The sequence below is a fragment of the Dendropsophus ebraccatus genome, chromosome 7 (genome assembly GCF_027789765.1).
Source record: "Dendropsophus ebraccatus isolate aDenEbr1 chromosome 7, aDenEbr1.pat, whole genome shotgun sequence".
Lineage (NCBI taxonomy): Eukaryota > Metazoa > Chordata > Amphibia > Anura > Hylidae > Dendropsophus > Dendropsophus ebraccatus.
Window position 1 is genome coordinate 137,656,205 of NC_091460.1, and position 23,849 is coordinate 137,680,053.

Here is a 23,849-nt window from a genome sequence, read left to right on the forward strand (position 1 = left end):
AACTGGAGGCTAGAGTTTTGCTGTTTCTGGAAGAAAGTGGCCATGTTTTCTGGGACCAGATCTGAATTTTTTTATTTTTTTTTTAGAGGGGGGGGGGGGGGGGCGTTAATTTTGTCACCTAAATGCATCATTCGCCCTTATATGTTGTAGTGTGTTGTGTGTGACTAAAGAAGAGTAAACTGGTCTTCATTCAACAGCAGGAAATCCTCTACCAGTATCCGGTGTCAGAAGCCTCACAGAAGCTGAAGAGTATCCGAGGATTATTTCTAACACTAAGTGACATGCTGCAGAATGTGACCGGATCCTGTATTGTTAGGTAATGGTAACCATATCTCCGGTCTAGATGCAAATCCATGAGATGTTCTGTTCCAGTCTGTCACTGTCACTGAACAAAGCATTCTGTGTCAGACTGGAGAGAATACACCACTTCCTGCAGGACATACAGCAGCTGATAAGTACTGGAAGACTGGAGATTTTTAAATAGAAGTAAATTACAAATCTATATAACTTTCTGAAACCAGTGAAAAAAAAGGATTTTTGCCAGAGTACCCCTTTAACATGACCTCAAACACGCAAGTGTCAGTAAGCAGTCAGGTCTTTATATATATATATATGGGACCACATATGCCACCTCTGTCTGTGACAGGAACTGTCCGGAATGGTAGCAAATCCACATATAAAACCGTTCCTGCTCTGGACAGTTCCTGCCACTGACAGATTTTTTTTTATAGAAGTAATTTACAAATTTGTATAATTTTCTGACACCTGTTTTGAATTTACTTTAGTTTTTTTTTCTTTTTTTGCAAGAGTACCCCTTTGCTGCCTAGTATATGCCATTTCCCCCCCTGGATACCACCCTGCAAACTCCATCTCTCTGTCTCATGTAAATGTGTGTATATAGCAAGTTAGACTATAATGTGTATTTTCTGTCTTCTTTTTCAGCACATCTCTTATTTTGAACAAGAAGTTAGTCCACGTTTCCTACTGGAAGGAGTCTGAGCGTCTGTTCCTAATATCTCTTCCAGCAGAGAGGTGAGCTTCTGTCTCCTCTTAGTCGCTGTGTTGCTTGACAGATCACAGTTGTCATTCCTCTTTAAAAAAAAAAAAAAATGTTTATTACTTTTGGCGGCAGGAGTTCACACATTTACACGGTAACATGTTTACTTGTTGCGTGAACACAGCCTGACTTATCTATGCTCAGGCTTAAAGGGATTATCCAGGCTTGGATATGGGCATGTCCATTTTCTTCCAGAAATAGCACCACTCTTGTTTTTAGACTGAGTGCGGTTTTGCTGCTCAATTCCATTGAAGTTAGCACACAACCTGAGGACAGGGGTGGTGCTGTTTTTGCAAGAAAGTAGCTGTGCTTTTTCTAATCCTGAATAACGCCTTTAAAGAAACCTATCCTATCTCAGGGTAGCATAAACTAGTGACCGAGAAGCAGTACAGAATGATGTATCACTTACATTGCTCTGTGCAGCTGATCCAGAGATATCCTCCTGAATAACATGGACAATAAGTAGTCCTCTCCATTATGTGCATGAGCCCAGTAGTCCTGGATATCCATGAGAAGTAGAAAACCCCACCCATCAGCTGCTGATTGGCAGTTATCTGTCCATGCTGTGTATAGGCAGTCATCTGTCAATCACCAGCTGGAGAGTGGGGGGGAGGGGTGTGGCAAGAATCCTATTCTCCTGCATATTAGGAGAACAGCTGAACAGATTTATACAGGTAATACACCAATCAGCGTTTCTTTTACTAGCTTATGCTGTACTCATTTTAAGTAATTATAAACCTAGTGACAGATTCCCTTTAAAAGTCCATTTACACGCGCAGACCTGTATTGATTAGGAGAACGACCTGGAATTGTACTGCCCTGCAGCACGTCCACTCTCCGCTCGGAGTTAGATAAAAAAGTCGGACTTATAATGCAGCTCTATGTCTGACTCTTTTTACTAACTCGGAGCGGAGAAAGAGTCAGACATAGAGCTGCATTATAAGTCCGACTTTTTTTATCTAACTCCGAGCGGAGATTGGACGTGCTGCAGCGCCTCTTCACCCGGCCCGTTCTCAGTACAGGTGTGAACACTCAGGCCTGGACTGATCAAAACTTTTGACACATCACTATGACATATCAAAAGTTGCTTGTAACAACAGTGACACTTTAATTCATGGCAGACTATCAAGCAGTGTCAGGTCTCAAGGATACCGCCTTTAAAAAAAAAAAAAAAAAAAAAAGTTCCCTGTACATTACTGCTCTACATGGTGTTATGAGGCTGAATTTTTACTTCTAAACCTCTTTTTGTTTTATCAGAGTCTCACTTCTCCACTTGAAGAACATGACGGCCGATGTAGTTCGAACCTTGAAGTTTATGTACAAGTCCTTGGATAGGTAGGTGCGAGTGTGCGATGTGAGAAGCGGCAGCGTATTGTCGTGCTAAGTGCGTTGGCATTGTGTAATAGGCGATTCTTTGGGGGTCCCTCCCACAGTGTTTTTGTGCATGCGTTATGGTGTACGTCCAAATCGTGAAGTTTCCCCTTCCAGGACGCTATTGTGTGCATTGCTTTGATTTGGCTTCCGCTTTTGTGTTGCAGGGCCTTCTGTCAAGCGGAAAACGTGCCCCGTCTCAATCATTTCTTTAGCCTGTTTTTCCAGCGAACAGTAAAGCTATCGATTCTAAGTGCAAACAGCGGCCAGGGAGCCCAGTCCTACGATGCCTGCAGCGCCCACCTGATCGATAACCTTCCAGGGGTGCGATGGCTCTCCTTGCCTGAAGATGTCAAGGTAGCTTTCCTCCTCGAATTTTTTTCACTGTGAAATAATTCTGTGGAAGCCGCCACTAGTCTGGCCGCTCTATACTCTCTTTACCACTACTTTTATTTCTTGAAAAAATATTTGAAATTGATTGATTGAAAAGTGGAATCTGTATACACCAATCAGCAATAACATTAACCCTTTGAGGACCAGGCCCAAAATGACCCAGTGGACCGCGCAAATTTTCATTTTTGCATTTTGGTTTATTCCTCCTCCCCTTCTAAGAGCTCTAGCACTTTAATTTTTTCTATCTACAAGGCCATGTAAGTGCTTGTATTTTTCAGGAACAGGTGTACTTTGTAATGTCGTCTTTCATTCTATCATAACATGTATGATGGAACCCCAAAAATAATATTTATATAGATATAAATTGGTGTAATCATATAAATAGAACACAGTATGGTAACGTTTGGGGGGTTCCTGTGTCTACGTAATGCACTATATGGTAAAGGTGACCTGATGCCATTATTCTATAGGTCAGCCCAAACACAACCATATGATGGTTTACACAGATTGTCTGTTATATATATTTTTTTTTTATGAAATCTTTTTTTTTTTTTTTGCAATTAATCATTAATAAAATGGTCCTATTGTGACTCTTATACCAGTTTTAGTTTTTTACCTATGGGGCTGTATAGGGTGTAATTTTTTTGCGCTATGATATCTAGTTTTTCTAGCTTTTTGATCACTTTGCAGAAAACATTTTTTTATACATAAAGTAACAGTAAAAACGGTAATCCTGGTGCTTTTTTTTTCCTCTTTTCGTTTATACCGTTCACAATGACGATTATTTTAATAGATCGGACAATTACGCACGCTACGGTATATTATAATATGTTTATTTATTTGTATATGTTTTATTTATATTATGGGAAGGGGGGGTGATTTTAACTTTTATTGGGGGAGGGGCTTGGGGTATTTATACACATTTTTACACATTTTAGGGGACTTTTACCTGCAATCATTAAATCGCATACACTGTACAATGCTATGCCATAGGCATAGCATAGATCGGTGTTATAGGCGTTCTGCTGATTGAGCCTGCCTGTGGCAGACTCAATGAGCAGATCACCGATCGGACCTCCGGAAGTTGAGAGACCTCCGGCGGTCCGGTAAAACGATCAGGTCACCCGCAGTCACACAGTTACACTTAAACGCCGCAATCGCATCACTCCGTCAGGTTGTTTACCTAGATAAATCACAACTAATCCAGTCAACTAGATTAATTTTTTCCTTTTTTTTTTTTTTTTTTTTTTTTTTTTTTTTTTTTTTTTACTAGTTATAGTTTGTTTTTCTGTACTGATGGACATTGATTTCCCAGCCTCCCTACATCCCGCTGTGTAAATTCACAATCATCAATCTTGCCAGTCTTGTTGCTAAGAAGTTGTATTCAGTGTAAGGATACGGAGCGGCAAGCATTGAGTCCGATGGGCGCTGAGGAATGCAGAGTTGTCTGCTCTAATGAAGTCGCAGACGTGAGGGGTAGGCCAGCTCTGCCCGTCTGTTAATTCATGGTGTTTACATAGCGTTTTGGATGTATTTTTCTATATCTTTGGTTTAAACTAGAGCAGGGATAGGGAACCTTGGCCCTCCAGCTGTTGCAAAACTACAACTCCCATCATGCCTGGACAGCCAAAGCTAAAGCTTTGGCTGTTCAGTCATGATGGGAGTTGTAGTTTTGAAACTTCTGGAGAGCCAAGGTTCCCTACCCCTGATCTAGAGGATGAGCGAGACTTAGGGCCCTATTACACGGGACGATTATCGTTCGAAAAATCGTTAAATTGTTCTAAATTAAAGTTATTCGTTAATCGTTAAAAATCGCTCCGTGTAATAGGAACCTCAGATGTCTAATGTTGGTTGGATGAGCATGTCCAAGATTTCCACATACTGCCAAGGACCCCTCGTTCTCCAGACTCAAAGCTAGTTGAGCATTTGGGGGACCACTTTGATTTTTATGTTTGGTTCATACTACTAAGTTTTTTTTTGTTTTTTGTTTTTTTTGTTCCACACATATTATTCTCTCATCGCTGTAAGGCTATGTTCACAGTACGTCAAACTACGGCCGTAGTTCTCGCCGCAGAACTACGGCCGTAGTTTTGCAGGGTGGAACATAACCTTACTTTCAATGGGATCCCGGCCGGAGCGTACACACATCGTATACGCCCCGGCCGGGATCTATGCGGCGCCGCAAATAACTGACAGGTCAGTTTTCTGCGGCCGGAATTCAGTGAATTCCGGCCGCAGAAAGACCTGTCAGTTCACACAGTGAAGTGAGCGGCTCCGGCCGCTTGCTTCACTGTGGGCTATGGGAAGCTCTGATGCAGGCCAGGGCCGTATTAATACATTGGTGGGACCAGTGCACAGCCCTCAAGAGTGGGCCCTCCCCTTCCCTTTCGGCACATTGTATAATGTACTGAATTTGCCCCCACACTGTATCAAGAGCCCCAATACATACAGTACTATTTCCACCATACAGTGATTACATATTACATAAAAACTGCACTAAACAAAACAGAAAGATATCACCAATGATACCATTACATAATACCGCCACATCATGACACCTAACACTACAACCCTATAACAGAGTGCAGTTACATCCAGTGACTCACCGGGGGCGTCTTCTCCGATCAGAGTCTGTCACCTTTTCTTTTTCTCTCCATCCAGCCTGGGCCACCTTGAAGTCTTCTCCTGGCTGTGAATCTTCTCTCCAGAATCTGCCAGACAAATATTTTAGGCTCCAACACATACAGTAGTTAGGTCCCTTGTACCCCTATACAGTAGTTACACCCCTCTGTACCCCTACATAGTTACACCCCTCTGTGCCTCCATAGTTTTAAGGTTTCCCTGTAGTATATAGACCCTCATGTGCTCCTCCAGTTATATACAGCCCTCCTGTGCGCTCCCTCGTTACTATATAGCCCCCCTGTGCACTCTCCCCAGTAGTATATAGCCCCCCTGTGCTCTCCCACAATAGTATATAGCCCCCCTGTGCTCTCCCACAATAGTATATAGCCCCCCTGTGCTCTCCCACAATAGTATATAGCCCCCCTGTGCACTCTCCCCAGTAGTATATAGCCCCCTGTGCTCTCCCCCAATAGTATATAGCCCCCTTGTGCTCTCCCACAATAGTATATAGCCCCCCTGTGCTCTCCCCAATATATAGCCCCCCTGTGCTCTCCCCCATAGTATATAGACCCCTGTGCTCCCCAATAGTATATAGCCCCCTGTGCTCCCCAATACTATATAGACCCCTGTGCTCCCCAATAGTATATAGCTCCTCTGTGCTCCCCAATAGTATATAGACCCCTGTGCTCTCCAATAGTATATAGCCCCCTGTGCTCCCCAATACTATATAGACCCCTGTGCTCCCCAATAGTATATAGCTCCTCTGTGCTCCCCAATACTATATAGACCCCTGTGCTCCCCAATAGTATATAGCTCCTCTGTGCTCCCCAATACTATATAGACCCCTGTGCTCCCCAATAGTATATAGCTCCCCTGTGCTCCCCAATAGTATATAGATCCCTGTGCTTCCCCATAGTATATAGCTCTCTGTGCTCCCCAATAGTATATAGCCCCCCTGTGCTCCCCAATAGTATATAGACCCCTGTGCTCCCCCATAGTATATAGACCCCTGTGCTCCCCAATAGTATATAGCCCCCTGTGCTCCCCAATACTATATAGACCCCTGTGCTCCCCAATAGTATATAGACCCCTGTGCTCCCCCATAGTATATAGCTCCCCTGTGCTCCCCAATAGTATATAGCTCCCCTGTGCTCCCCAATAGTATATAGACCCCTGTGCTCCCCCATAGTATATAGTTCTCTGTGCTCCCCAATAGTATTTAGCCCCCTGTTCTCCCCATAGTATATAGCTCCCCTGTGCTCCCCCATAGTATATAGCTCCCCTGTGCTCCCCAATAGTATATAGCCCCCTGTGCTCCCCCATAGTATATGCGCTCCCCCTACCATATAACATTGAAAAAAAAAAAACTTTTACTCACCTAGGTCCACGCGTTCCTCTTCTCTTCCCTCTTGTGGCCGCACTTCCTGCGGTCACAAGAGGCTGCACTCCCCTTACCCTCGCGCCGACGCTCCAGTGACGTTGGGCGCTAGGAAGTGCGGCCACAAGAGTGACTGACAGGGAGGGAGCCAATGGCGCTCTCTTAGTCAGTATCGCTGCTGCTGAAGCGCCGCAGCAGCAGCGGGCGGGCGGGGGCAGCAGCGGACGGCGGGGGGCCCTGCAGGGGGCGCCATGGAGGGGTAAGTAGATTACCCATCCATGGCGCTCCCCCCTGACAGGCTGGTGGCCGGAGCCCTGTGCGACCACACTGGTCGCACATGGCAACAGCCGGCCTGCTCGGGGGGGCCCCTTTAACCAGTGGGCCCGGTGCACGTGCACCATGTGCCCTCTTGGTAAAGCGGCCCTGATGCAGGCGCGCGTTGATTAAGTACTTAAGTACCGGCCAAGATGATCCGGCCAGAGACCGGCCGTTCCGTGACCCGGCCGGGGTCACAGAACGGCTGGTCTCTTACGTAGTGTGAACATAGCCTAAGCGTGTATGGACTTTTAATAAAGGTGGAGTAAGGCTTGAAAATTCTATGTGCTGAACAATTTTTCTCATTTCTTATATATACTGTATGTAGTTAGAACTGTCGTATTTATTTATTTATTTTTTTTGGAGAAATTAACAGTCCAGGCGATTTTAAGAAACTTTGTAGTTATGTTTATTAGGCAAATATGCCATTATCTGCATTCAAAAAGACTTTCCCTATTACAAAGTTTTTTAAAATCGCCTGCACTATTGATTTCTGCAAAAAAATTTAAACGACAGTGACACTTTAACATTGACGCCCATAGTTAAAGGAGAAGTCCCATGGAGGTACAAAAACTGCAGGCAAACTGGTGGGGGCAGGAGAATAATAAACAACTGAATTCACCCGTCCTTGTGCCCCTGTGCCGTCGCTCCTTGGTCCCATTCACATCCGCCGGGGTCCTGCAGCTCTGATAGTTGCTATGTCACATCCCTGGCTGAGTGATTGCCCGCTCAGGCAATCAGTAACTTGGGCAGGGCACTGCCCCCCTCACTGACTGACTGGTGATCGCTCAGCAGGGCTGTGACCTTTCAGCTGCAGTAGCTGGGTACATGACATACTCCGTAACAGAGGCTGATGTGAACAGGACCTGGGAGCCACACATCGGCGGCAGGAGGGTGGGGGAGTTCGGTTGTTTAAAGGGGTAGTGCGGCGGTAAACAATTATTCACAGAATAACACACATTACAAAGTTATACAACTTTGTAATGTATGTTATGTCTGTGAATGGCCCCCTTCCCTTGTCCCATCACCCCCACCCGTGTACCCGGAAGTCTGGTGCGCTATACATACCTGTCACATGCCGACTCGTCTCCGATCTTCAGTCTGCGATGTCGTCTTCGAAAGGCCGGGCCGAATCCCTCCGAGCGTCCTGAGTGCGGGCCGCCCTCTGCCGCGTCATCAGATGCTCAGCCGCGATTGGCTGAGCACAGTTATGCTCAGCCAATCGCGGCTGAACAGCCAATGACGCTGCAGAGGGCGGCCGGCACTCAGGACAGACGGAGGGATTCGGACGAAGACGACATCGCTGACTGAAGATCGGAGAAGAGTCGGCACGTGACAGGTATGTATAGCGCACCAGACTTCCGGGTACACGGGTGGGGGTGGTGGGACACGGGGAAGGGGGCCATTCACAGACATAACATACATTACAAAGTTGTATAACTTTTGTAATGTGTGTTATTCTGTGAATAATTGTTTACCGCCGCACTACCCCTTTAATATTTTTTTGCCTGCAGTTTTTGTCTTTCTGTAGGACTTCTCATTTAAAAAGAGAACATTATATATTATAACATATAACATTATATATGTATAATATATATATTATATTATATGTGCTGTGTGTGTGTGTGTATACAATATACATATAAATTTTTTTTTTTTTTTGACCCGCTAAATGACCTTGAATACTATAAAACGCACATATGTTCATCCCATACGAGCTGAGGATTACAGAGAATACTTTTCTGGACGCTTCTTCTTGGCAGGTAGATGCAATAAATACATGGATCTTCTAGCCGCAGATATAAATCCGTTCCTCGGGGTTGTGTAATGTGCAGTCAGATTCTGTGCATTAGACCTAAACCTGCTGCACTATTGTGCCAGATTCCCTGATTGAGTTCTCTCATACAGCGGGATGTGCTTGGCTCGTCCTTCTCTTATACAGCGGGATGTGCTTGGCTCGTCCTTCTCTTATACAGCGGGATGTGCTTGGCTCGTCCTTCTCTTATACAGCGGGATGTGCTTGGCTCGTCCTTCTCTTATACAGCGGGATGTGCTTGGCTCTTCCCTCTGCTGTCTGGCAGCTTCCTCCGACCCCCCCCCCCCCACACACACACACACACTGGAACCAGAGCGGCTTCTTCTGTACGATGCACAGCTAAGCTTAGCCCCAGGCCCAGGTTGCTTTTAGCCTTTTTGAAAGAATAAGATCTTAATTAAAGTTGAGGGTTGGTGGTGCCGGAAGGATTCCATCCTGTCTTGGCTCCATGGAGGCAACGTTTAATCCACTTTACTTCTAGCTGGCGGTATAACTAGAGTTGTGGATAAACACGCATTGTGGGGTCTGCCCAGGCTGAGAACGCATCACCTTACAGGAAACAGGACCCCACAGCCAACAAGGCAGAAACATTGTACACTCAAGGTGTTCCCTTCCAGTTTACCAAAGAGCTGTGCCTCTGAGCTGCCCTTCAGATGAATTATTGTCTGTGTATTTCTTTTACTTTGATATTTTACATAAAAACTTTTAACATGTCACGAATCTGACCTCCTAGATATAGCCAGGTCACTTCACGGCTCAGCGCTCATTGCAGGAGATGGACTCCATAAACTTTTAGTGGAGCCTGTGTACTGCAATCAGACAGATTGAGGGCCAAGTCGGCAAGTGAATCTGACGTCTCCCGAGGATACCTGGCGATTAGAGGATTGGTCAAAACTGATGACGCATCTGCATGACAGGTCAAACGTTTCTATAAATGACAGTAACAAATAAAATATTTCCATATCTACCTTTTTGCAGTAAAAAGTGCAATATGGTTTATTCCTGAGTCGTATTGTTGTATACGTGTGTGTAAGTGTATGAGGGACGCTCCACGTTACTAGGAGGTCAAAGGCAGGAGCGAATAGCTGTTACTGTCTCGCTCCATGTAGTCAGAGCTATGCGACCAGGACTATAAGCTGTTTCTATCATTCCCATAGACACTTTAATGGACATTTAAGTACGAGATATTGTGTAGGGGGTTTAGTCCCAGTGACTGAAATGGAAAGTAATAAGTTTCCAAGAAACTAGAGACTGCTCGGTCCTAATTCTCCGAATATAAAGGCCTCGACATCACTTTCAGGTCGGAGGATAATGTTTCTAGGAGACACCGGAGCAACTAATCTTTTTTTTATTATTAATCTGACTCCGTCTATGTGCAGAATACGCTGATTTGGTTTCTAAGATGAAATGTAATTGTGTTTGTACCATTGAGGTTGGGAGACACATTTCGCCCAAATCTGCACATTTTACAGCAAATAATATAGTTCAGTGACTATATGTTATTAGATAACTTATATAGCATACAACCTAAGGCTATGTTCAGACATTCAACAAAACACAGTAATCGCTGAACTCAAGGAGAACAGCGAAAAAAAATCCAATGAAGTACTCAATCAAGAGTCTCCACTGATGCCCCCAAAAATTTAAATATGCAAAACAAGAGTCCGTGGAGCCTCAGTTACGAGTCTCAAAACACGGGATAGCCAGATATCTCTAGCCTGTTGCCAACGGGGTGCCTCCATGATAGGGAGAGCACCACACCACCCTGATAAATAACCCCTTAAGTCCCACTCGGTTGCGAGTATTGGAACATAGACAGGGAAACAACAGGGTGGCCCCTTGTGTCAATGTCTAACTCAAGGTGCGAGTATTGCGATCATGACAAGGGCTTGCAAAGGCAGGCTTCCACCCACAGACAGCCGTTTCGGGGTTTTTGCCCCTCGTCAGTGTGGGGTAGGATTCTGGCTAGTTGGGGCAATGAAAAATCAACCAACAAAACACAGTAATCACTGAACTCAAGGAGAACAGCGAAAAAAAATCCAATGAAGTACTCAATCAAGAGTCTCCACTGATGCCCCCAAAAATTTAAATATGCAAAACAAGAGTCCGTGGAGCCTCAGTTACGAGTCTCAAAACACGGGATAGCCAGATATCTCTAGCCTGTTGTCAACGGGGTGCCTCCCGTTGTAAGAGACCTCAGACATTGTAAGAGACCTGCCGGTCTCAGAAATGATCATCCCGGCCGGTACAGCAGTATCGGCCGGATGATCTTTAGCGCCGCTGAGTGTGCACCCGCATCAGAACTCCCCACTGCACGCTATGGAGCCTGCACAGTGCTGCATAAAATTGACATGTCAGTTGTTTGCGTCACCGCTAGGGATCCCGGCCAGAGCGTATACCATGTGTATACGCTCCGGCCAGGATCCCATAGACGGCAAGGTAACGTATATTTTCGTAATAATCACGGCCGCTGTTGAAATGTACAACAACAACCGTAGTTTTACAAAAATATACATAGTGTGAACATAGCCAAATACTGTAGATCTTGCCTAGATGTCCACTGAATTCAAGATTTAGGACAGGTGCTTCCATATTGTCAGACCGTCCGTGTTTTCCCTGTTAGATCACTTATATGCTGTGTGCCTGACATAGAATTAAAAATATCTTGCAAATGCAAAATATATAATTGTGCTTTTTCCCTGTAATGATTGTTTGCTACAATGTACGCACCAAAGAAGATTCCCCTGTTGTAGTTATAGCAAGGAGAGGCCTAACTTGTTGGTTCTTCTCTTGCTTGCTTGCTTTTACTCTGTGGGAGTGGAGGGTATCGGGGAAATGTATGAAGCTAAAGCGTAACTCATTTTAATGTCACCTTTCAGTAATCCAATAGATATCAATAGTACAAGCGATCTTAAGAAACTCTCTAATAGGTTTTATTAAGCAAAAGAGTTTCCTCCTGTACTCCAAAAAGCTTTTTTAGCTCCCCCCTCACTTTAGAAGAAGCAGGATTTCTGTGTCCATTATGCTCTATGGGGAGGGGCAGAGGGGGATGAATGAGCACGGAGAGAAGAAAAGGCAGCCCGGCACAACACATCATCCTGCATCTCATCTCACCAAGTTCCCAGATAAGCACTGACCTCTGAATCCAGCGTTTTATGTGCCCAGTCTCCAAACTGTACAGCTGCTTCTCTCCTCTTCCTGCTCACTCATACCCCCCACCACCACCACCACCATAGGTTATAATGAAGTCAGCAGACCTATTTTCACTTTGCTCCTCTGTAATGAAGATGTGCTTTTTGAGTACAGAAAGAGGCCCTTTGCCTAATAAAACCCATTACAGAGTTTCTTAGTATCACTTGTACACTTTAAAACAAAGGCAATAGTTTTTTTTTTTTTTTTCATTTTCTGTTTACCCCATGTGTAACTATTTTTGAGATCAGCCACCAGCCATTGTACTTGTTTTTGGGGGCAGATAGGAAACTGCATGTGTATTGAGTCACCGCATCTAATGTACATTTTTTCTTTTTACTATTTCAGACAGAGATTGATACAGTACTGAGTGATCTGGAGGCACTTGATTTTGCAGAACTGGTAAGTGCTTGAGGTAAAGGAGGAAGTAGTCAAAAACGGTACGGTCAGATGGATGCTACATACCATTGTGATGATCCAAATTCAGCAGGCACATTACGGTTAACATAATATTCAGAAAACATCTAGCTAAAATGTGCCTGCCTCTTATAGTCTGTAGTCGGGGTGGCCTGACAGTGTCCAAGCGCTCCTGACTGCTTTCCAGATCAGGTAAGAGAACAGTGCACTCATTCATAGCTGCACAGTCCTCCCACTCCTATGCTATTACATCTGTTTTATTAAATCAATTGAAAGAAAACACCTCTGTGTACTGTGTTATCCAATGGATGGAAAGGATAAAACATGGAGTTCTCAGTAGCTGATACCTTTTAATAGAGAAAAAAACTCATTTTGTCATCTCCTCGTCTTTTTGAGTAAAGGCCCTATTCCACGGGTCGTTTAGAGGAGCAATATCGTTCATATTCGGCCGATAACGGCCGCTACGAACGATATTTGTCCCGTGGAATAGAGTGCAACGATCAGCCGACATCGTTCATGTCGGCTGATCGTTGCAGTCGCTTGTTTTTCAACATGTTGAAAAACAAGCGACTGATATAGCAGCGATCTGCTGCCGTCGCTCCGTTGAATAGGACCGCGGCAGCAGATGCTGCTATATCCTATGGGCTGCCCGGACGATCGGGGATCCCCCGGGCAGCCCCCCCCCAGCAGCTCCCCGCTGCCCCTCCCGCACTCACCCGCTCGCTGACGCCGCGTTGAATAGCGGCGGCAGCGAGCGGGGAACGAGGAGCAAACGAGCGCTAATAGCGCTCGTTTGCTCCTACAAACGACTCGTGGAATAGGGGCATTAGGGCCCTATTCCACCGGCCGATTATCGTTTGCATAATCGTTAACGATTAACGATCTCAAACGACCGCTATTGCGAAAGACCTGAAAACGTTCACTCATTTCCATGGAACGATAATCATTACTTATGATCGTAACTGCGATAGTTTTTCTTCGTTATTTATTCGCTATTGCGTTCGTATCTATTGCGAACAACTGAACGATGTCTTATTCAATGCGAACGATTTGCGAACGAGCAACGATAAAAATAAGTCCAGGTCTTATAAAGCGATCAACGATTTCTCGTTCGGTCGTTAATCGTTAACTGCATTTCAACCGAACGATTATCGTTTAGATTCGAACGATTTAACGATAATCTGAACGATAATCGTCCGGTGGAATAGGGCCCTTATATCAGTTACTGGGAACTCTCTATTCTTATCACTTCAGTCAATGAGTTGCACATTTTCTGTGTTGAGGACAATAGAAGTGAATGGGATGAATTGGTCGGGTAGACAATTACTGAACATTTTCATTGAATTATCTAATTGTTTCAAGAATATGAATTTATTTGAGTGAATGTTTTATACCGTTGCAGTCTGAAGACTACTATGAGATGAGACGATTGTACATGATTCTAGGGACCTGTCTGTTTTATAAGGTAAGGCTTTGGGGGTTTACACTCTACTTTCTGTTGAAACCATCAGACATGAGCGCCGTACAACGTATAGATTACTATTAGACAAGGCCACAGTTATAATACAGCGCCTGTGGGTGGGGCCTGTGGTGGCAGTATATGGTGGGGCCACGTAGCAGCTCCATTTTTTGTTTGTATGTTTGTATTTCCTCGACCTTCAGCATGAGCTTTCTGACCCTGTGCGGTCCGATTGTCAAAGTAATGTCGATGTATGAATAAGGCTGATTACGGGGCTCCATTACCTCTGTGCATTAATGCATTTCATTATTGTAACTGGGTCATGTGATCAAAAATCACAGTGTTTATTGTGTCAAAAAAAAAGTGGTCTGTCCAGGTCAGCGGACTTCTTGTGAAGGAGGGGAAACATTTAGGATACTATTACACGGAATAATATTCGGCCTTATCCGGCCGATTATCGCTCTGTGTTATAAGCACAACGATCGTCGGCTGATCGTTGATATAGATTTGGACCTATAATTGTCGGGCAGAGGGCGCGCATTGCTACATGTAATAACAGTGCGTGGCCGGCAGCTGACGATTTGCTAAGTGCATACATTACCTATCCATGGTCCAGGGCTCCTCCTGCGCTCTGCTTCTCCCCGGGTCCCGCGCCCTGCAGCTTCAGAGCGGCCTGTCTTAGCTGACAGGCCACTCAGCCAATCACTGGCCGGGACTGAAGCTGCAGCGTTCAGGACCCAGGGAAAGCGGACCGCAAGAGGAGCCCTTGACCATGTATGCAGTTCAAGCAAGGGCTGCATGGACATCGGTAACGATGTCCCTGCAGCCCTTGTTAAACGATTATCGGTTCGTGTAATAGGCCCAGTAAATGAGCGCCGATCTAGCAGAAGGTAAGGGATGGGGCAGGGCGGGAGTGTAAGCAGAACAAGTATTAAAAGTGAAGAGATGGTATATGGTAGCTGGTTTATATAATATTGTCCTATCACCTTTTTTATTCCCCTCCATTTTAGGGTTATCTCCTGTCCACTCACTTGCCCAAGGAAGATCTTATTGATGTTGCCCTTTATTGTCGACACTATTACTTGTTATCATTGGCATCAGAACGGATTGAACAGCTCGTGGTATGGAGGGAAGTGTATCCCTATGATCATCTAGAAAAGTCGCTAAGCAGGGATAAGTACAGTCCGCCAGAGGCAAGGTACTTCCTTCTCATTGTAGGCCTGGTAAGTATTGCTTCTCCTTCACAATCCCTCTTTGTTGTGTCTCATTTTGCTCTCGATATGTATTGAAGTAAAACTCTTCATGGTTTAGTTGCTTGTAGCTATATAAGCATTGTATTATTGTTGTAATGGAAAACTGCTCCCCGTGTATTGATTCTCTGTTTTAGTAGTAGTGAGAAGGGGTAGAGAGGCAGTGTAAAGCATAGAGTAACAACATGGCAGCCGGCTGAGCCTCTGATGATAGAAGGGTCAGACTTCAAACCATCATTAGATATGGAGCCAAATAGTATAACCTTTTTTAAAGTGTGTGTTCATTTTTGCTGTGATTTGTTACATGGCATTTCAAGTGTAACTCGCATTTAAATGTCATTTTTCAGAAATCAATGAATATCAAACCATTTTAAGAAACCGTTTCTGTGTCCATTATGCTCTATGGAGGGGGAGGGGTCGAGGCGGATAAGAGAGCATGGAGAGGAGAAAAGGCAGCCCTGCACAGTACAACATCCTGCAATCTTCTCTCCCTAAGCTCCCAGATAAGCACTGACCTTTCTGACCTGTGAATCCAGTGTTTTATGTGGCCAGTCTCCAAACTGTACAGATGTTTGTCTCCTCTTCCTGCTCACTCATCCCCGCACCTATCTGGTGACCTGGAACGCACCTGACACGCATGGTACTCAGAGCGGATGCGTCATTTCCGCTTTAGATAACGATGGCTACCAGAACCTATCGGAGACATTATCCATCGTCTGACTGGTTGTACTGTGGTGATGTATACGTTGCACCTAGCAACTGCAAGCTTAACGTATGATTGTTTTACATGCCGGTTTTGTTTGTTCTGACTTGTGATGCTTCAAGTGTGTATCGGAGGTCTTTCTGTATTGTGTACCTTTTTGTATATGCGAGTCGTTCAGGGCTTGCTGTGTGCTGTAGTATCCATAAGAGTCTACACATATGTGCCGATTGAGGCTTGTTGTAGGCATCGGTGCAACCTGCTTTTGGTGCTAGATCGGTTGCACGCCATTTGTACCTGGATGTGTGTGATTTACTACACTTCAATCAGGATATTTGAAGTTTGTGACTTTACATTTCTTTTCACCCCCCCTTCCCTTTTTTTGATATACCTATGTTTGTTATCATACCCATTCTGTCCTATCTGTCCTATCTGTATATGTCTAAATAACCCCAGTCTCCTGATGATCCCAGTATATCTCTGGGTGAAATGCATAGAGAAATCCAGAGACTATTTTAGTTAATGGGTGGGCTGACCATATGCCCGGCTGGTTGTTGGTTGGTATAACTACCCACTAAAAGGACTTGGAGGTATTATAACCTACATTCGTGCCTATTTAAGTTACTGTTTTTGGCACAATATCAATAAAGTGTTAGTTCCCCCCCCCCCCCTCCATAGGATATAATGGACACAGCAGAACCCGTCTTCACTTTGCTTCTCTGTAATGAAGACTGATTTGCCTGATAATGAGCAGATAAGAAGTGAGGGGGGAGGCTGGGAAATTGCTTTTTGAGCACAGAAAGATGTTTTTTTTTTTTGCCCAATGAAAACTATTACAGAGTTTCTTTAAAATTGTTTGTACTATTGATTTTTGCAAAAAAAAATAAAAAATTTAATGACAGCTAGTTTTGAGGTCTGACCAACTTTAATTGGGACCCGGATATCTTTTTGGAACAAGTTGATTAAACAGTGCATTGTCCCGTGTGATTGTCATGTGCAAAATCTCTACAAAAATGGGCTTATTCTTTCATTCTAGAAGTAATTGTTCTTTCTTTCACTAGTTAAATCATTGACTTGTCAACCACTTTTGTATGGCAAACCTTTCTTTGGCAGAAAAACTTTATGCTGTGCTCCCTACTAGAAGCTGGTGGCTGCGCTTCTAAAGCCGTGGGAAATCCTGGACCGGATTACATATACGTAGATCAGCTGAAGGCGTGTCTGCTCCAACTGGAAATGTTGGACGCAAGCTTAGAAGAAAGGCTGAACACTTCTCCGAACCCCTGCTTATCGTGTGCCGATTGGTTCCTGCCTTCTGCGCGGGACAAGTTCCACAGCGTGGTCAGTTCTGTTATGTTGAATAAACTTCAGACTCCCAGAAAAGCCAGTCAGACGTTGGGAAAGAAGGGTCTGATTCCCGACACGCAGACTTCTCTGAAGACTCGTAGACCGAGTCCTACTCGGAGCAGTGGAGGATCTGACAATGGTAGTGAGGGTCTAGGGGAAAGCACCGGGGTTGGATTCCAGTCCACTCCAGACTTGACCCGAAAACTTGGAAGGAGAGAATCCCAAGGCTCAGGAGGCTCGGAAGGAAGCGGAGGAAGCGGGGGCGTTCTTAAGGTATGGACTCATTGTTGTGAAGTCAATGGAGAAACTTGCCTTTAGGGTAGCTTCACACGTTCCGTATTTTCTGCTGCGGATCCGCAGCGGATTTTACAGTGCAGATTTATTGCTGTGTTCATTCATTTAGTTACATCTGCTGCAGATCTGCTGCAGATCCGCAGCAGAAAATACGGTACGTGTGAAGCTACCCTTAGAGTTTAGTGTTCTTAAAGGGGTTATACTGGATTAGAAAAACATGGCCGCTTTCTTCCTGAAACAGCTTCTCTTGTCTTCCAGTACTGATCAGGTGCTGTATATCCTTCAGGAAGTGGTGTATTCTTTCCAGTCTTACACAGTGCTCTCTGCTGCCACCTCTGTCCATGTCAGGAACTGTCCAGAGCAGTAGCAAATCCCCATAGAAAACCTCTCTGGAAAGAGTACACCACTTCCTGCAGGACATACAGCAGCTGATAAGTGCTGGAAGACATGACATTTTTAATAGAAGTGAATTACCAATCTCTGGCACCAGTTGATTTGAAAGAATAAACAAATTGTGAACTACCCCTTTTAAGTTTCATTCACTTTCAAGGAACTCGTTTGCAAAACCTGCACCCAAAGACAAGAGTCACGCTGTTTCTGTGGGAAAAGCGTCCATGTTTTTCTAAGCCTGGATAACCCCCTTAATGAGTGATATTTTATTATACTTTCAGATAAGCAAGAAGAAATACACCCTTCCAAATCCTTTTAATTTGGGAAGCTTGAAAAGGAACCTGTCAGAGAAGCAGTCAGAAGATCTGTATAACACTGTGAAGTAAGTGACTTGTTTAAAGTGTCACTATCTTCTTTTTTTTTTTTTTTTTTTAATGCAGAAATCAATAGTCCAGGCGATTTTAAGAAACTTTGTAATTGGGTTTATTAGGCAAATATGCCATTATCTGCATTCAAAAAGACTTTCCCCAGGTCCCCCCCCCTCCCTCCTCTCTCTCATTCACTGCTCATTATCAGGAAATCTCGACTCTTTTCAGTCAGACCCTGTGTAACCTATGGAGACGGGAGGGGGGAGGGAGATTAGTCTGCAGCAGAGAGCAGAGAACAAAGGGGGCTGTTTGAAAGCCGGTACTCAGAGGTCAGTACTAGCTTCAGAGGAGATAGCCTGGAGATGTGGCCGTAAATTAACTCTTTGTTGTCCTGTTTTGGTGCCTCATCTCCCTCCACCCCTCCCCTCTCCATAAGAGAACCATGAAGACAGGGGGGAGAGGTTCAAACTGCTTTTTCATGAATGCATTTTTCGGCTAATAAACCCAATTACAAAGTTTCTTAAAATCGCCTGTACTATTGATTTCTGAAAAAAAAAAAAAAAAAAAAATTAAATGACCGTGACACTTCAAAACAACATTTAGTGATGTGGTGCATGTTTTTTTACATTGAGGTGACATAATAAACACTGCATAGTTTATTTTTCTATTCTTTTTTTCATTTTAAGATTAACATCGGGGTCAGAGAACACACTGTTTCATTACATCTACCTAGAAACTGTGCAGGGAGTCTTCATCTCTCCGACACACAGAGAGGTGGAGGACCTCAGCGGGACCATTCACCCCCTGCTGATCAAGAACTTCCATCGCTGCTGCCTGTCCATACGATCCTTGTTTCAGCAGACGCTCATGGAAGAGGTATGGTTCTCTCCAACTAAAGGTGGAATTACATATGCTCCAACTTTTACTTTGTCCTATAGTATACTTTTATTGTGTTATATCTTGTAGCCAAAGCCTTATTATTGTACGTTATATTGTACATTATATTATTATTATTCATTATTATTGTACATTATTGTATCATAATGCAAGGTGAGACATGTACTAGAATACAAGGCAATGTCTCTCGTTTTAGGATTTTTTTCATCAGTATCGGTCGCCTTGGTCTACTATTAGCTTGTAGATCAAGTTCAGGTTCAGGTGTAGTTTGCAATTAAAGGGGTTGTCCAGCGAAAATCTTTTTCTTTCAAATCAACTGGTGTCAGAAAGTTTTATATAGATTTGTAATTTACTTCCATTACAAAATCTTAAGTCTTCCCGTACTTACTAGCTGCTGTATGTCATGCAGGAAGTGTTGTTTTATTTTCAGTCTGACACAGTGTTCTCTGCCGACATCTCTGGCCGAGACAGGAACTTTGTCTCAGTTTTCTATGAATCCCCATAGAAAACCTCTCCTGCTCTGGACAGTTCCTGTCTCGGCCAGAGATGGCAGCAGAGAGCACGGAGTCAGACTGAAAATAAAAAACATTTCCTGCAGGACATACAGCAGCTGATAAGCAGGAGAAGACTTGAGATTTTTTAGTAGAAGTAAATTACAAATCTACTTAACTTTCTGACACCAGTTGATTTGAAAGAAAAAGATTTTCGCTGGACAACCCCTTTAAGCTTTATTCACTTCAATGGAACTGAGTTGCAAAACCTGCATCCAAACTGGAGACAAAAGTGGTGCTGTCTCTGGAAGAAAGTGGCCATGTTTTTCAAACCCTCGATAACCGCCTTTAAAGGGGAAGTCTCAGCAGGTTAGACGAATCTAACCTGCTGATATGTCCCTATTGCACAGGAGACGCTGAGGAGGAAGTTATGTCTTTTACCTTCCTCCTCGGTGCAGTTAGTTGTGTGCTCTTTGGTCTGGTGAGACCGTTAGGAGCACTGCCCGCCCCCATAGCACCAATCCATTCATTATCATTAGAAAGGGGCGAGCTGTGCTCCTAATGGGTGCTCCTTACGGTATCACCGGACCGTGGAGCAAATGACTAACTGCATCGGTAAGAGACATACCTTCCTCCTTGACGTCTCCTGTGCAATAGAGACATATCAGCAGGTTAGATTTGTCTAACCTGCTGATAGTTCCTCTTTAAGGACAGGCTCATGTGGGTAATAATATTTTAATATCTCTCCTAATAAAGCCTGTTTTTTTTTAAAACCTACAGAGACCCAGCGATTCCAGTGCAGCTGCGTGCAGGGACTTCGCCGGGCTCGGTCCCGTCAAGGAACACGGTGTTCTATTTGAATGTTCTCCTGAGAACTGGACCGACCAGAAGAAGTCGCCTCCCAAAATGTCTTACTGGGTGATAGGGTAAGAAATGGTTGTTTGGTGAAATGATGTGATAACTTGCATTCACCCTGAGACATAAATACCGAGAAATCCATTCACACGTTCTGTGGTTTGAGTTCTAGCCTAGAGAGATGGATGCTATGAATAGTACAATGTAGCCGGTTGCTATGTACACTGGGAAGAGGGTACGGTATGTATTTCTAATAATGTGCTGTGTTAGTGATGCAGGACAGAACAATGAGCCGGCGTACATGGCGAATCACTTATGTGGATCTCACGGGGTGTTACTGGCGCTCAGTGAATCCCCCACAATAACAGCAGCCGCTGCCTCTTTCTTCCAGGAGACTCTTTCTGCAGCCACAGCCTCAGGAGTTCTACGTCTGCTTTCACGACTCGGTCACGGAGGTGGCGGTGGAGCTGGCCTTCAAGTTATCGTTCGGGATGCCACTTTAAGGACTTCAGCCCATCCACTCCATTGTGTTCAGTAGCACTTCATCCGGTCCATGCAGCTTGCCTGGTGCTCGCACTTGTGACATGTGATTTTTACGGGTGTTTCCTGTCGTTTTGCAGAATTCTTTTTATTGATGACCTGTATATGGACTTTTAGCTTATTTTGAAGAAAAATATTTAAATTGAAGTACTTTTTTTTGCAAATGAAGTTTTTTTTTATGGTTACAATTTATACTGCATATTTGTTAGCGACGATTGCTGTTCATTTTCTACTTGAAATTTACATCGTCAAAAAAAATAAACAAGTTTGCATTATATGCCGGATGTACAAGGAGCCTCTGGGCCGCTGATATGATAGAAGTACCATATGCACATAAGACCTACACGGGGCGATTATTGGGAAATGTGTGGCTGATAACAATGGATTGAAACAGGCTACACAAACTATTTACCAGTTATTTATCTAGCAACTGGTGACTGAAAGTGACAGAGATTTGTAATTTACTTCTGTTAAAAAATCTCAAGTCTTCCAGTACTTATCATCTGTTGTATGTCCTGCAGGAAGTGATGTTTTCTTTCCATTTGGGAGAGCAGGAGAGATTTTTTTTTCAATCTTTATTGAGGTTTTTTAGTTTTTACAACAATACTTTAGGGAATACAGAGAGAAAAGAGGGGGGGGGGGAGGGGTCAGGACCCCGTTATAGATTCAGTTCAAAACTGTACATACTATAATGTAGATATAAGTTAGTCAGGAGAAGTTTTCTATGGGGATTTGCAACTGCTCTGGACAGTTCCTGACATTGACAGAGGTGGCAGCAGAGAGCAGAGTGGTGTATTCTTTTCAGACTGGAAAGAATACACCACTTCCAGCAGGACATACAGCAGCTGATAAGTACAGGAAGACTTGAGAATTTTTAATAGATGTAAAATTTCTGACACCAGTTCATTTTTTTTGTAAACTACCTCTTTAAAAAAGGGAAAAATCCGATTGTTCACAAGTCAGGAAATAATATTTGGTATTCATCTTCAGTCTTGTTGGACTAAGTGAGAACAGATTTTTTAAATTTTTTACCGTCGATTCCTTGTTGGCAGATAGACATTACAGTATACGCTCCTTCTTATGTTCCAGTAGTTGGATGTAGTAATTTTTGCATTGGTTTGGTTCTCCGTTTGATACAACTATGTATTTTTATTCCCACAAATTACTGATTTGAGAACCAGCTCGGATACATTTAGCTCCCGACGGCGGCATCAAGGACTTGGCCTGAGCTTTGGAGGAAATTCTGATGGTTGAGGGGAAAGTCTCCATATTTTCAAGAGCTAATTATTTCCCATGGATTCAGTTTAGTGATTTGCACCCAACGTGATTCCCAATTCCCAATCTCATGACTACTGACTGCTGTTTGACATGGTCGGCTCAAGATTTTTGTTTGTTCTTTTTTTTTTTTTTTAGCGCCAAAATCAGAAGTGGAGAGAGCAGAGAGGCCAGGTATAAGTCCTTCCTTCATATCTCGTATGAAATATTCTTCCACTTCTGGCTTTGGCTCAAAAACTGGCCACAAAATACTGTGTGAATCCCCCAAAGTATGAAATCTATAGTAAGGGTAAAAATAGCGTAAATCTTTCTCAGCTCACTCACCAACAGCACTTTCCTCCCCCAGAGAGGCAGTGACTCCGCCATTAGTGGTCGCCTACACCTCCCGCCCTCCCATGAGGGGGGGGGGGGAGTTGGAGAAGAAAGAGAAAAAAGGAAGGGAAGGTGTATGGAAGGCACTCCGGAGGGAACACAATTTGAGGTCGACTGAGCTGTGAGATGTTGCGACAAGGCGTATGACGGCTACCAAGAACTCATGTGAGAACCATCGTGAAATAGTATAGAAGTTGTCTGCTTGCGTTGCGCAAAAATCTCCAGTCCATGTGCAAAATTTTTCATTCGGTGCATGGGCCTTGTACAATTTATTTTTTTGCATTTTTTTTTTGGGGGGGGGGGGGGGAGACAAAATTTATGAATCGGCTAGATTTCACCAGTTTACGCCACGCTCCCCATTTCTCCGTTTTTGTGGTTCCGATTAGTTACCTTTTTTCAGCTGATTTATCATGTGCAATATTTTTTTTTTTCACAACACAAAATGCGCAGCAGTACTCCACTACTACCCCACTGTAGTTTTCTTTTAGCTGTTTGCTGTATCACCTGCGCAGATTATAGATTCCGCCATAATGTACAAAAAAATTTTTTTTTAAGTTTCAGCTTTCACTTTATTTGAATTACTGAACGAATAGCGGTATAGCAATGTTTCTGAGAACTGCCTGACCCCTGTGTTACATGGAGTTGGCCAACTTCGGTGTTGAACATATCTTTTTGTCATTACCCCACAAGTTCCCTATGAGACGGAAGAAGGCGATTGGGCCGATCACTCATTTTTTTTCAATCCTGTTTGTCTGTAACCAAGATATGGTTTACTGGTGTGTTTTGGGTTATTGCCATGTTGAAACACCCATTTCAAGGACATTTTTACTTTGGCACAGGGCAACATGATCTCAAGTATTTTGATATTGTCATACTGATCAATGGGCCCACACCATGTATGAAGGACATCCCTATTTTTGCATAACCATGTCTGAGTAAACTGTGGCTTTAATTCAAAGCTCAGGGGTTTTCTGACATGCACCAAACTTAAAGGGAATTTGTCACTAGGTTTATACTACCTAAAATGAGGGCAGCATAAACTGGTGATATAAATGC

The 23,849-nt window shown here is 43.9% G+C and overlaps 1 protein-coding gene across 4 annotated transcripts in view; it reads left to right on the forward strand.

Annotated features, from left to right (window-relative positions):
- Window positions 1–21,444, forward strand: part of INTU (inturned planar cell polarity protein) — a 49,278-nt gene extending 27,834 nt beyond the window's left edge. The window contains exons 5-16 of one of the 4 annotated variants that reach the window (XM_069978582.1): window positions 198–316; window positions 943–1,032; window positions 2,315–2,392; window positions 2,596–2,785; window positions 12,490–12,543; window positions 13,961–14,023; window positions 15,028–15,240; window positions 17,081–17,584; window positions 18,277–18,377; window positions 19,050–19,239; window positions 20,532–20,677; window positions 20,877–21,444. In XM_069978582.1, the coding sequence (XP_069834683.1) occupies window positions 198–316; window positions 943–1,032; window positions 2,315–2,392; window positions 2,596–2,785; window positions 12,490–12,543; window positions 13,961–14,023; window positions 15,028–15,240; window positions 17,081–17,584; window positions 18,277–18,377; window positions 19,050–19,239; window positions 20,532–20,677; window positions 20,877–21,144 (2,016 nt within the window). In that variant the 3' untranslated portion in view covers window positions 21,145–21,444. The remainder of the gene's footprint in view (window positions 1–197; window positions 317–942; window positions 1,033–2,314; window positions 2,393–2,595; window positions 2,786–12,489; window positions 12,544–13,960; window positions 14,024–15,027; window positions 15,241–17,080; window positions 17,585–18,276; window positions 18,378–19,049; window positions 19,240–20,531; window positions 20,678–20,876) is intronic. The other 3 variants (XM_069978581.1, XM_069978583.1, XM_069978584.1) reach the window with 3 other exon arrangements.
- Window positions 21,445–23,849: the final 2,405 nt, after the last annotated feature.